The sequence below is a fragment of the Ylistrum balloti genome, unplaced genomic scaffold (assembly GCF_031769215.1).
Source record: "Ylistrum balloti isolate Yb309-2 unplaced genomic scaffold, AGI_CSIRO_Ybal_v1 Utg371086, whole genome shotgun sequence".
Taxonomy (NCBI): domain Eukaryota; kingdom Metazoa; phylum Mollusca; class Bivalvia; order Pectinida; family Pectinidae; genus Ylistrum; species Ylistrum balloti.
In genome coordinates, this window is record NW_026782599.1 from 314,638 (window position 1) to 329,764 (window position 15,127).

General features: G+C 35.7%; 1 protein-coding gene across 1 annotated transcript; it reads right to left on the bottom strand.

The window, feature by feature from the left end:
* Positions 1-1,158: 1,158 nt before the first annotated feature.
* On the bottom strand, positions 1,159-6,390 carry LOC132560605 (uncharacterized). The gene is made up of 4 exons (XM_060225269.1): positions 6,227-6,390; positions 2,961-3,456; positions 1,806-2,342; positions 1,159-1,680 (listed from the first exon to the last, which is right to left on the bottom strand). The coding sequence occupies exons 1-4, from the start codon at positions 6,388-6,390 to the stop codon at positions 1,159-1,161; spliced, it is 1,719 nt and encodes a 572-aa protein (XP_060081252.1).
* Between the last annotated feature and the right edge of the window lie 8,737 nt (positions 6,391-15,127).

Below are 15,127 nucleotides of genomic sequence, written 5' to 3' on the forward strand. Positions count from 1 at the left end.
ATAAAATAGAGTTATGTATAACGATTTTAGAAACAGCGTTATCTCGTGATTCAAGTTTAATTTGAATCGTATATTCTCATATACATCCCTGAAAACCGTCAAAACAAGAAGACGTGCAGAGATTCATGGGGACAATTCAAAGATAACTGACTCCCGTGTGATAAAGAAAGAAAGCAGTTCTGATTTGTAGGACGAGAGTGCTCCGCCATCACTTCAGCGATCGCCCACATTCCAGGCATGGGGTTTATATAATAATAGATCGTGAAAACGCCTGGCGTTCCAGCCATATACATTTATACTTAGCACGGACAAGTGATTGGATGATTTTATTAGACTGTCCAATACCGTCTTTCGTTATGTCCCAGACAATTCTCTTCATTTACATAATTCACAAATTAGCCTGAGTGTAGTAAAAAGACAAGACGTAATGTTTTATTATGACAATTTAGGAGTACCGTGTTATAGTAGACATAGCTTTCACAGCTTATGATATTGGTTCTATTACATATGATTGTGGAGAAGTTCTTACAGCTGCACAGCAGTCTTACTGATGTCGCCCTCGTGTGTGTTATGTCCCCTAGACTCGTGGATAAATCCCGGAAATCCGGAAGCAGATTTGAAAATATCCAGTATGAAAAAGATACCTTTAACCTCCTTATATAAACGAAGAATTCATTTTATATATCAATTTTCTCAAACTTTATTGGAAATTCTTGAAATTGCAATATATCCCCCAACAGAATTATAACCAACATGAATGTGCACGCGATCAATTTGTTTTGTGAGATAACGGTATATTGGACGCAGCACAAGTTATATTGGAAACACGAGATTTTAACAAGGGGCTATTACTGATGGCTATTTCAGCACAACGATGAATGTCAATATTTTATCTAAATGTGTTACTGTTCAGTGTAATTGTAATAACTTCCATGTTGTTGGTAAACTCTATTAGGATTGCTCAATTTCTGTCTGACTGGATAGAAATGCAGATATCTGTGAACAAAATCACAAACAGAACAGCGAATTTATTAAAAAGTTTGATAAAATTCTTCATTATTTTAAAAGCGTCATAGAAATATGCATGACTTTCTTTTTATCTTAAGTATCATTTGAGAAATATGATCATAAACAATTTGATGTGATATTTATATAACGTTAGAACAACATTATACCCCGGACAGAACTGATATCTTGATCATTACAACTACCTTGAACAATACTGCTACCCTGAAAAATACTGCTACCTTGAACATTACTACTACCCTGAACATTACTGTTACCCTGAACATTACTGTTACCCTGAACAATACTGCTACCTTGAACAATACTGTTAGCCTGAACAATACTACTACCCTGAACAATACTGTTACCCTGAACAATACTGCTACCTTGAACATTACAACTACCTTGAACAATACTGCTACCCTGAAAAATACTGCTACCTTGAACATTACTACTACCCTGAACATTACTGTTACCCTGAACAATACTGTTACCCTGAACATTACTGTTACCCTGAACAATACTGTTAGCCTGAACAATACTACTACCCTGAACAATACTACTACCCTGAACATTACTGTTACCCTGAACAATACTACTACCCTGAACAATACTACTACCCTGAACAATACTACTACCCTGAACATTACTGCTACCTTGAACAATACTACTACCCTGAACAATACTACTACCCTGAACAATACTACTACCCTGAACAATACTACTACCCTGAACAATACTGTTACCCTGAACAATACTTTTACCCTGAACAATACTGTTACCCTGAACAATACTACTACCCTGATACTACTACCCTGAACATTACTGTTACCCTGAACAATACTACTACCCTGAACAATACTACTACCCTGAACAATACTACTACCCTGAACATTACTGTTACCCTGAACAATACTGTTAGCCTGAACAATACTACTACCCTGAACAATACTACTACCCTGAACAATACTGTTACCCTGAACATTACTGTTACCCTGAACAATACTGTTACCCTGAACAATACTGTTACCCTGAACAATACTGTTACCCTGAACATTACTGTTACCCTGAACAATACTACTACCCTGAACATTACTGTTAGCCTGAACAATACTACTACCCTGAACAATACTACTACCCTGAACAATACTGTTACCCTGAACAATACTGTTACCCTGAACATTACTGTTACCCTGAACAATACTACTACCCTGAACATTACTGTTTGCCTGAACAATACTACTACCCTGAACAATACTACTACCCTGAACAATACTGTTACCCTGAACATTACTGTTACCCTGAACAATACTACTACCCTGAACAATACTACTACCCTGAACAATACTACTACCCTGAACAATACTACTACCCTGAACAATACTACTACCCTGAACAATACTGTTACCCTGAACAATACTACTACCCTGAACATTACTGTTACCCTGAACAATACTGTTAGCCTGAACAATACTACTACCCTGAACAATACTGTTACCCTGAACAATACTACTACCCTGAACAATACTGTTACCCTGAACAATACTACTACCCTGAACAATACTACTACCCTGAACAATACTGTTAGCCTGAACATTACTACTACCCTGAACAATACTACTACCCTGAACAATACTGTTACCCTGAACAATACTGTTACCCTGAACATTACTGTTATCCTGAACATTACTGTTACCCTGAACAATACTACTACCCTGAACAATACTACTACCCTGAACATTACTGCTACCTTGAACATTACTGTTACCCTGAACATTACTGTTACCCTGAACAATACTACTACCCTGAACAATACTGTTATCCTGAACATTACTGTTACCCTGAACATTACTGTTATCCTGAACATTACTGTTACCCTGAACAATACTACTACCCTGAACAATACTGTTACCCTGAACAATACTACTACCCTGAACAATACTGTTACCCTGAACAATACTACTACCCTGAACAATACTGTTACCCTGAACAATACTGTTACCCTGAACATTACTGTTACCCTGAACATTACTGTTACCCTGAACAATACTGCTACTGTTACCCTGAACAATACTACTACCCTGAACATTACTGTTACCCTGAACATTACTGTTACCCTGAACATTACTGCTACCTTGAACAATACTACTACCCTGAACAATACTGCTACCTTGAACAATACTACTACCCTGAACATTACTGTTACCCTGAACATTACTGTTACCCTGAACATTACTGCTACCTTGAACAATACTACTACCCTGAACAATACTACTACCTTGAACAATACTACTACCCTGAACATTACTGTTACCTTGAACAATACTGTTAGCCTGAACAATACTGTTAGCCTGAACAATACTGTTAGCCTGAACAATACTGTTACCCTGAACATTACTGCTACCTTGAACAATACTGTTACCATGAACAATACTGTTACCATGAACAATACTGTTACCATGAACAATACTGTTACGTTGTACAATCTACAAGATTGTAGGTGTTAGACACTGCTGGCAGACTTTTCGACCCCGAGATTTGCCATAATCAGAATGCTACGTTTTAATCCATTCGAGTAATGGTACGTTTTAGAATATATACATTTACTAGAATTTGAGTCTTGTTTCGATCATTTTAATTTTTTCTCATTCGTATCTTAGACTTCAAAATTCAAGCCCTTAGTATCACCTGCGAGTCCTAGAAGGACGAAACAGCAGTAGGATACAGTTTAATTCATTGTTTGGCTCTACTGTATCTAACTAAATTTGTAACAAACATATAGACACCTCTCTGGAAATGAAGCCTAGCGATTGTTTACTGACAATGCTTGACCTTTAACCTCCATATTGCATGATATTAATTGAGCGTGCAGCAGCATCGTGTGACGTTATTACAAGTTTAGCGAGTGTGTATTTTGCAATGATGATGAATTGACGACATCTACTTGTGCGACCAGATACAAAACAAGACAATAGATAATAGATACCATATACTCTGGTCAGGTCGGCTTCAGATTGAGTGTTATGTAGACAGCGATCGACAAGGTGTCACAACATCAGGAAAGTGAGAATCATACACAATGACAGCAAAGTAAAACATTCTGTTCCAGTGTTTTCTGGACAAGCAAACACAGTGATATATTAAATCTTTAAAATATGTTAGAATTTAACTTTAATTTTGTTTTTTGTTTCAGTACTTTTATTTTTATTTGTCTTTTTTTTTTTTTTAATTTTCTTTCCTTTTCTTTTTTTTTTCTTGACCTGTCTTTTTATTTCTTTCTTGTCAAACAATTTTAATTATTCCAATGACTAAGATCGGATGCTGATGTTGGAGTCTGATTTTCTTAGATTGGAAGAAACACGACAGAACTTGACTAAAGTGGTTTATGTGCATACACATTAAAATTAGTTTGGTACTGTTTTGATAGTTGCAATTGATTTATGCGTGATTTTAATGCCCAGCAACGTTTGATTGTGAGACACACCACAGTCACTGTTAAAAGTACAAGTGTATGATTCATACGTTGTAAATATCAACACTATCAACATTACTAAGCACTTTGTTAGATATCCCTTCAAGTCCCAAGCTAAATTAAGGTAACACAGTATAGCATTGTATTTTGTCTATTTCCTCGATATAACTATTATGTTGTCATTTCTTAATGTTTTTGTTATTTATATACATATATGTAGACTTTATTTCATATCTTGTAGAAGAGCCATGACTTTCAGCGTTACTAGAAAAAAAGTGATATATTTACCAGCCTGTGAATAATATGACAACTTTCTACCAATAGATTTGTAGGTCTTTCTAATTCGCTCCTGGCGGGCTCCTAATTCTACCTGATCGGTTGCCAAATTTTAAAGCGATTTAAATTGAAATATATAAGGACATATCGGTATTTTATCTTGGAGGTTGTTCTGAATAGTAAAACTTATGGTCCTGACTTAATTTTTTAACTTTAGGTACAGTGATAGTTGCCAGGCACTACACTATACTTTCTAAGGTACGACGCCCCAAGGGCGACAATTCACTTTAAGTAAACCAAGTGTATGGATGAACATGATCGATGTATAGGTCTCCCGTGAGTTTGTACGTGTTGGTCGTCAATCAACATATCCGGTTTTCCTCCCAAGAGGAACAAACGATTTGGAAGTAACTAACTTGCCATTAAGGAAAGACAATTACACCATTCACATTACTCACATAACTTTTATAACCATTTTAAAAGATATTTCACGAAACAATGTTAAACAACTTGAATGTATTTAATGTGTGAATATTTGTGCACGCGGTTGTAAATGCACTTCCGGTTCACGGATAGAAGCCCAATTAAGGATAATTGACGGTATTATATTCATTTATTATCTATTATTTTTTGGTTTATATATATATATATGAGGTTAAATGATAAAGACGAAATCTTGCTCTTTGTAAAGTATTTGTATATTTCTGTTAAGTTTACATAACGACATATACATAGACTTGTAAGGGATATGGCGTGTTTTGTGAACAACGTGTCAGAAAAATGTTTCGGAAAACAAATAACATTGGATTTGCGAATCCAATGTATGTAAGCAAAATGAGAGTGGTGTGTATATGGAGAGTAAGGAATATAAAAGTATACATGTATATGTCTTTTTCAATATGTTCTTTCTCAAAAACAAAAAAGTTAGAACATGTACATTGCATTATCAATGTACGTTGTACCATTGATATAATTGATTCACATTGAGATGACAAGAAAATGGTAGATCGGGAAAGAAGGTAATGAGATGATATGACGGGTAGATGGACAGAAGATCAACCAAATGATTACTAGGGTCAATTTGACTAAATCAAAGTTAATTCGGTAAAAAAAAAAGTGACTGGGATTTGCTGGTTATAAATTGCAACGTAAACACTCGTAAAACAGCATACGCTGACATTTAGATTAAAGCGAAGGTATACATTTCAATCAAAGATAAGCAGAATGAATTAGTGTTGTCCACTTACACTCGACACCAATATTCACAAATAAAGAAATAAAGTTGCTTATAAACAACACCGAAACAAATCTACTGAAGTTGACAAAATTAAAAAGACGGAAAAATAAAATAATACGAAATTGGTTATGAGGTGAGCAATCTTTAGTAACTATGTCATAATAACATAATTATCTCCCTTGACATGACAAGACGTTTCCAGATGATCTCCCTTTTCATGACTTGACGTTTCTAACCTATCTCCCTTGTCATGACTTGATGTTTCCAGATTATCTCCCTTGTCATGACTTGATGTTTCCGGATTATCTCCCTTGACATTACTGGACGTTTCCAGATCATCGCCCTTGACATTACTGGACATTTCCAGATTATCTCCCTTGACATGACTGGACATTTCCATATTATCTCCCTTGTCATGACTTGAGGTTTCCAGATTATCTCCCTTGACATGACCTCTTGGTTCTAACCAATCAAAATCAGCGATTGTAATCTACCTGATATTACGAGGTGTATACCAGACTTACTTACATGACTGGATGCGACTACGTGAAACCTGATAGAGATCTATTTAAGTATATAAGTACATGAACTTTGATGACGACACTCCCTGATGAGTGGCAATATCCGAGGGCTGGCTTTTAGATCTTCAATGCAATGTACGCTCCTTATTGAATGTATTCAATATATAAGAAAGTCACGCAACCGGCCAATAAAAATCGAGATGTTGATTGTCAACGGATAGGGGTTGTGTCTGGTAGCACTCCTGGTTGAGTAGTTTATATCGTAAAACAACCCCCTAGTTAGACAATTCCATGTTAACTTCAAAAGATCTCAGTGAAATAGGGCAACTCACAATATCTTGCAGATGCCGGTCACGACGAGATGCAGTATACATATCTTCTTTTAAAGTATACCATTGAGAACTTTTTTTTCTGAAAACAAGAAATTTAACAAGGTAGAAGAACATCGAGAAAAGTGCAAAGTATAAACAATAATGACACTGTTTCACACCGTAACCCAAAACTCAAATGTAAAATACAGAAATCTTCCGATTTTAACTGGTATGCAATAGTGTTTTTATATACAAATACATTATAAACGTATTCCGAAAGTATCGGCCATCTTTAATTACTGTGCACAGATATCCTTTACCACACAGAAGGGTTGATCCAAATCATAGATTATTTAATAATTTTGTACCTCGGTTACAACACGACGGTATGTAGAAAAGACAGTTAGAATTGGGTAACCTTTCTACTGTAAAAAAACGTTTTTTGTTATTTATGTCAGAAAAGGCACTGATTGGCAAACAAGGGAAACTACTCATTAATGACTCGTTGGCAGCAAACATTTGCATTTCTGTATCATTAATCTAAATTTTGTAGAGTGTTATGTTTAGAGAAGGATACGACCTACCTCGTTTGTATTCATGAACGCCATAGATGTACACAGCGTTTTATCACCAAATGTTGTTCTACCAGAATCGTTGTACATGTACGAAATTATACGAACATTCCAGCTTAGTCTTTGTTTAGATATTCATGTTTCTGAGGTTAACTGGGGAATTATTATTAAATTAGATTTTGTCTTGAAACACGTATCTACAAGTGTTCCGACTGATAAAAACCTTTTATAAATTCTGTATTTGCCACAATGATCAGTTAAACCGAATGTATTTCAATATCTATTGATTAGTTAACAAAATATCAGTAATTTCGTAAAAATAAGAAATTACATGTGTCACATTTTCCATGGATACACTTAATCGACACATGTTATTACTATCACGATTCTTAGTTTTAGGAACATGACATCTGTTGGTTTTGCATTAGATTTGCATTGCTAACGAGTGCTGCAGTCATTGCCATAGTTGCATCCAAGACAGCAATGTTATTCGATAGTTACTATTATAACTGTATAAGTCATTGTAGGTAGAATTATCCGTTTTTGTTTAAGGAATTTCAAATGTAAAAAAATGCATGCAATCATTTGGGATTAAAGTCTGCAACATACGTTCGACCAAAGAATTAAGATTTTGAAATGCAGATGATTAGTATGCCAAAACAATGCGCCAATGCAGTTCATGCTATAATGGGCCAAAAGTCTTTTTCTGCCAAGTTATAAATCGTACTGGTACCGTTTTGGCAGGTCGTGTATTGGTCTAGGTGGAATGTGTAATAACGAAATGTCAAACTTTATTTAAATTTTAAGTTTTCACAAAATACGGATAAAAGCTTCATTAAAACAAAAAAGACATAAAATCGAAAAATATTAGAAACATTTCTTTTCAAAAAAATAATTACGAAAGATTGTCGAGGGAAAGAGGTTTCTGAATTTGACAAGATTTCAAATTTTATTCTCAAAAGAAACTGTCTTAACAGAAAAAAATCTCTCCAGAATCAGAAATTCAAATAAGACGCCATGAAGACTAAACGGCAGAGTGTAATTGCCTAGAGTTGGGGGACAAGACATACTATACTCATTTCGTTTGAATTCGTAATCAGACAAATGAATATTCATCAAAAAAGAAAAGAGGTTGGATTTATTTCAAATTACTTGGACTCGTTCACTTTAGGTGTGCATGCCGTCATTAAATCACTTTGGTGTGTCTCATCATACGTATTTTTACCACGTGCAGGATACGTCATTATGCACCTTCTGGACATGACAGGACATACTTACCAACTGTACATCTTTAAGTGGTATACCCCGGTAGCTATCTGACTATCTGACTTTTTGTCTCTAGCGTTCATTGAACGTATCTAGACAATATCTAGAAATCTTGTCTTCAGCTGGGCACGATAAGAGTCAAATGGACCTTGGTACTGAAAAGACACAATCTATAAAACATTTTACATATTAAAGAATACAATATAATGAAAATTGTCAGAATTGTGTGAGTTTGTAGTTTAAATACTAATATGGCAATAGATGTTATTTTTAACTATGCTATATTTACAAAGTCCGGAAGATTTTTTGAAACAATTTATACACCCCCACCCCCGAAAAAAAAAAAAACACAAAAAAACCCCACCTCTATCAATAGCAGAGAGTTAGGACTGTGACGGATTGGACAAAGGTACTCAAGCAAAGAGCACCTTTGACCTTCGAATACAAATTTAGAATTAGATAATAAACTCAACTGCTTGATGCAGAAGTTCTGAGCTTCCCTAAATTTTGCAAACCCGTAATTGGTCAAAGTAAATATTTAAAATCGAGATAGGGGAGGTTCGCTATTCACAAAATTCGATAAATAATTTTCGACTTTGAGTGATATATTTTAACGACATTAGCTTATTTAAGACAGTACAATTTGTAAAATATATATTATAGCATGTAATTACCAGATGCTGATGGTTATCATGGCGAATGCAGAATTGACTTAGGAGAGAAGTACTCTCTTTGTTCTTTTAACTATAAACATTAAACTATATTTCAAAAACATCGTCGATGCTGATAACATTTACAAAATCAGACAAAAGGAAGTGAATATATGACATGGGGGAGGGGTGGGGAAGGAGGGGGGGGGGAGAGGTTAAGACTCTTAGCGGACATACTGTTAACCACCGATAAGGTTAATGACATAGAGGCGTCCCCAGACAACGCTAAATTACCAAGACGTATTACCTAAACGCAAAAAAGAACTAACGTCAAGTCGAAATTCAAGACTGTGGGCGAAAAACTGTGGACGGAACATAGCAAAGCGGAAACGAAATATACAGCTTTCATTTCCTGTCTATGATATACTGCCTACTGAAAGATGAGGTCGAGGATCCAGATCCGAATTCTCCTTTGGGAATTCAAAGACGCCATGAAATCGGACCGTCCGACAGTTTTGTTTCTTGCATTCATTTTGATATTCTTCAACGTAATGGATTCACCGACAGAAGTTGATTCAGGCCCGACAACAATCAAATGTTACATAAGAAGTTAGACTATCTCCTCAAGGAATACGAGAGTGATTCCAGATATTATAAACTTGCGGGTGTCGTTATAGATGGCTGTACGCTATCACAGGCGACCTTCTATTGGAGCGGTGCAAGTGACGCGGACTTTAACAGCTTAGTTACCGTTTAAACAAACGGGAATTATCGGAAACAGCGTGATGTTACATAATGTTGCCTCATAACTCACCGAGTAATATCTGTTAAGGTGACTCTGGAGTTTTACATCTTTAATCTAATGTGATGAAAACATTGACCTAGTTTTTTTTCAGAAAGCACTATTCGGTATATATATAAATATATTGTAATTGAAATCCGGTTATTGCTGGTATCACAACCATACATAGCCTTGTATACGCATTGTTAAGTATGGTTTGATAGTAGGAAGCACTCGGTGAGGTGGTATTGGGGTTTCATTCAAACATTCACAAACACAGATGGTTACTGATTGTACCAAAGCAATACATTAGGATTCACGTATCCGTGTAGGTAAAATGATTAAACATGATAAGACTTTTATTCATCCTTAATAAAATTCCTAGTCAGCAAACCTGGTAGAAACATCATCGGAGTTTGCAATGAGGGTAGCAAAAAAGTTTATGAGTCCAAATTTTACAAGTTTGATCAGTTAAGCTTGGTAAGGCCGGACAAATGACATATGTATCTCATTTTTCGTTATTGCAAAGACGTATTCAGATTTCTATAGCCCCTCTGTCTATATCTCTGTCTATATCTCTGTCTATATCTCTGTCCATATCTCTGTCTATATCCCCTCTGTCTATATCTCTGTCTATATCTCTGTCTATATCTCTGTCTATATCCCCTCTGTCTATATCTCTGTCTATATCCCCTCTGTCTATATCTCTGTCTATATCTCTGTCTATATCTCTGTCTAAATCACCTATGTCTATATCGCGGTCTATATCTCTGTCTATATCTCTGTCTATATCTCTGTCTATATCTCTGTCTATATCTCTGTCTATATCTCTGTCTATATCTCTGTCTATATCTCTGTCTATATCTCTGTCTATATCTCTGTCTATATCTCTGTCTATATCTCTGTCTATATCTCTGTCTATATCTCTGTCTATATCTCTGTCTATATCTCTGTCTATATCTCTGTCTATATCTCTGTCTATATCTCTGTCTATATCTCTGTCTATATCTCTGTCTATATCTCTGTCTATATCTCTGTCTATATCTCTGTCTATATCTCTGTCTATATCTCTGTCTATATCTCTGTCTATATCTCTGTCTATATCTCTGTCTATATCTCTGTCTATATCTCTGTCTATATCTCTGTCTATATCTCTGTCTATATCTCTGTCTATATCTCTGTCTATATCTCTGTCTATATCTCTGTCTATATCTCTGTCTATATCTCTGTCTATATCTCTGTCTATATCCCCTCTGTCTATATCTCTGTCTATATCTCTGTCTATATCTCTGTCTATATCTCTGTCTATATCTCTGTCTATATCTCTGTCTATATCTCTGTCTATATCTCTGTCTATATCTCTGTCTATATCTCTGTCTATATCTCTGTCTATATCTCTGTCTATATCTCTGTCTATAGCCCCTCTGTCTATATCTCTGTCTATATCTCTGTCTATATCTCTGTCTATATCTCTGTCTATATCTCTGTCTATATCTCTGTCTATATCTCTGTCTATATCTCTGTCTATATCTCTGTCTATATCCCCTCTGTCTATATCTCTGTCTATATCTCTGTCTATATCCCCTCTGTCTATATCTCTGTCTATATCCCCTCTGTCTATATCTCTGTCTATATCTCTGTCTATATCTCTGTCTATATCCCCTCTGTCTATATCTCTGTCTATATCTCTGTCTATATCTCTGTCTATATCTCTGTCTATATCTCTGTCTATATCTCTGTCTATAGCCCCTCTGTCTATAGCCCCTCTGTCTATATCTCTGTCTATATCCCCTCTGTCTATATCTCTGTCTATATCTCTGTCTATATCTCTGTCTATATCTCTGTCTATATCTCTGTCTATATCTCTGTCTATATCTCTGTCTATATCTCTGTCTATATCTCTGTCTATATCTCTGTCTATATCTCTGTCTATATCTCTGTCTATATCTCTGTCTATATCTCTGTCTATATCTCTGTCTATATCTCTGTCTATATCTCTGTCTATATCTCTGTCTATATCTCTGTCTATATCTCTGTCTATATCCCTATATCTCTGTCTATATCTCTGTCTATATCTCTGTCTATATCACCTCTGTCTATATCTCTGTCTATATCTCTGTCTATATCTCTGTCTATATCTCTGTCTATATCTCTGTCTATATCTCTGTCTATATCTCTGTCTATATCTCTGTCTATATCTCTGTCTATATCTCTGTCTATATCTCTGTCTATATCTCTGTCTATATCTCTGTCTATATCTCTGTCTATATCTCTGTCTATATCTCTGTCTATATCCCCTCTGTCTATATCTCTGTCTATATCCCCTCTGTCTATATCTCTGTCTATAGCCCCTCTGTCTATATCTCTGTCTATATCTCTGTCTATATCTCTGTCTATATCTCTGTCTATATCTCTGTCTATATCTCTGTCTATATCTCTGTCTATATCCCCTCTGTCTATATCTCTGTCTATAGCCCCTCTGTCTATATCTCTGTCTATAGCCCCTCTGTCTATATCTCTGTCTATCACCCCTCTGTCTATATCTCTGTCTATCACCCCTCTGTCTATATCTCTGTCTATATCCCCTCTGTCTATATCTCTGTCTATATCTCTGTCTATATCTCTGTCTATATCTCTGTCTATATCTCTGTCTATATCTCTGTCTATATCCCCTCTGTCTATATCTCTGTCTATATCTCTGTCTATATCTCTGTCTATATCTCTGTCTATATCCCCTCTGTCTATATCTCTGTCTATATCTCTGTCTATATCTCTGTCTATATCTCTGTCTATATCTGTGTATATATCGACTCTTTCTATTTCTCTGTCTATATCTCTGTCTATATCTCTGTCTTTATCTCTGTCTATATCTCTGTCTATATCTCTGTCTATATCTCTGTCTATATCTCTGTCTATATCTCTCTGTCTATATCTCTGTCTATATCTATATCTCTGTCTATATCTCTGTCTATATCTCTGTCTATATCTCTGTCTATATCTCTGTCTATATCTCTGTCTATATCTCTGTCTATATCTCTGTCTATATCTCTGTCTATATCTCTGTCTATATCCCCTCTGTCTATATCTCTGTCTATATCTCTGTCTATATCCCCTCTGTCTATATCTCTGTCTATATCTCTGTCTATATCTGTCTATATCTCTGTCTATATCTCTGTCTATATCTCTGTCTATATCTCTGTCTATATCCCTGTCTATATCTATCTATCTCTGTCTATATCTCTGTCTATATCTCTGTCTATATCTCTGTCTATATCTCTGTCTATATCTCTGTCTATATCTCTGTCTATATCTCTGTCTATATCCCCTCTGTCTATATCTCTGTCTATATCTCTGTCATATATATCTGTCTATATCTCTGTCTATATCTCTGTCTATATCTCTGTCTATATCTCTGTCTATATCCCCTCTGTCTATATCTCTGTCTATATCTCTGTCTATATCTCTGTCTATATCTCTGTCTATATCTCTGTCCATAGCCCCTCTGTCTATATCTCTGTCTATATCTCTGTCTATATCTCTGTCTATATCTCTGTCCATAGCCCCTCTGTCTATATCTCTGTCTATATCTCTGTCTATATCTCTGTCTATATCCCCTCTGTCTATATCCCCTCTGTCTATATCTCTGTCTATATCTCTGTCTATATCTCTGTCTATATCTCTGTCTATATCTCTGTCTATATCTCTGTCTATATCTCTGTCTATCACCCCTCTGTCTATATCTCTGTCTATATCCCCTCTGTCTATATCTCTGTCTATATCTCTGTCTATATCCCCTCTGTCTATATCTCTGTCTATATCTCTGTCTATATCTCTGTCTATATCTCTGTCTATATCTCTGTCTATATCTCTGTCTATATCTCTGTCTATATCCCCTCTGTCTATATCTCTGTCTATAGCCCCTCTGTCTATATCTCTGTCTATATCTCTGTCTATATCTCTGTCTATAGCCCCTCTGTCTATATCTCTGTCTATATCTCTGTCTATATCTCTGTCTATATCCCCTCTGTCTATATCTCTGTCTATATCTCTGTCTATATCTCTGTCTATCATCCCTCTGTCTATATCTCCGTCTATCACCCCTCTGTCTATATCTCTGTCTATAGCCCCTCTGTCTATATCTCTGTCTATAGCCCCTCTGTCTATATCTCTGTCTATAGCCCCTCTGTCTATATCTCTGTCTATATCTCTGTCTATATCCCTTCTGTCTATATCTCTGTCTATAGCGCCTTGTCAGTATCATCTACCACAAGTAACCGTATTCTAGCTTGTCTTAATCATATCAAAAATGAAATTAATTCATACAGAGCTGCCAAGTAAATGTGAGACATCCCTATAGTTTCTAAATGCCTTTGTGATATCATTATGCATTAATAATCACAGGGAGATGTCAAGGCATTTCTAAAATCAACAATATCGTAAATTACTGCCGACAACGCACGTGTCCTTCTGTTTTATTGTATGACATTGGATCCTGAGCATAGCTATTGGGAGGTATTCTCCAGCCATGATAACTGACTAGATTGACAGGAAGTAGATATATATATATATATCAGTTCATTATATTGGCGATATTCTCTGGAATCAGAAATTATATTCACACTCTTTATGACAATGATAAACAGTTATCTTTTTCAGGTCATTCATGGGTGACACGCTGAACATGTAAGGGGGATGGAAACACTTCACAGGAACCTAACCTATCTGAGAAAGCGAATCCAGGTTGACGTCACACATCTATATCATACTGTTTGTATGGTCCGCCATCGTCAAAATCCTGTTCCAGTTTCATGCTTGGCTATTAACTTTGTTCATTTATTCTTATTTAAGACGTTGTATTTCAGGATCATTGGTTGTAACGTCTTCATAACTACTTGTCTGTTTACAGCAGCCATTTTTTGTCCTCCATCACACAAACCAAGGCGAATAGCTTAAACTGCTTAAATTGTAGTGTTTTGATAATATTACTGATGTTCTTGTGTCGTTCCAGGAACAATGAGCTTGTAAACACGAACTTG

Coding starts and splice junctions, on each gene's coding strand:
- LOC132560605 (XM_060225269.1), bottom strand. CDS start 6,390: ATGGAAATGTCCAGTCATGTCAAGGGAGATAATCTGGAAATGTCCAGT. Junction 3,457..6,226: donor AGTCATGACAAGGGAGATAG/GTTAGAAACGTC, acceptor TCATGGTAACAG/TATTGTTCATGGTAACAGTA. Junction 2,343..2,960: donor TTGTTCAGGGTAGTAGTATT/GTTCAGGGTAAC, acceptor AGTATTGTTCAG/GGTAGTAGTATTGTTCAGGG.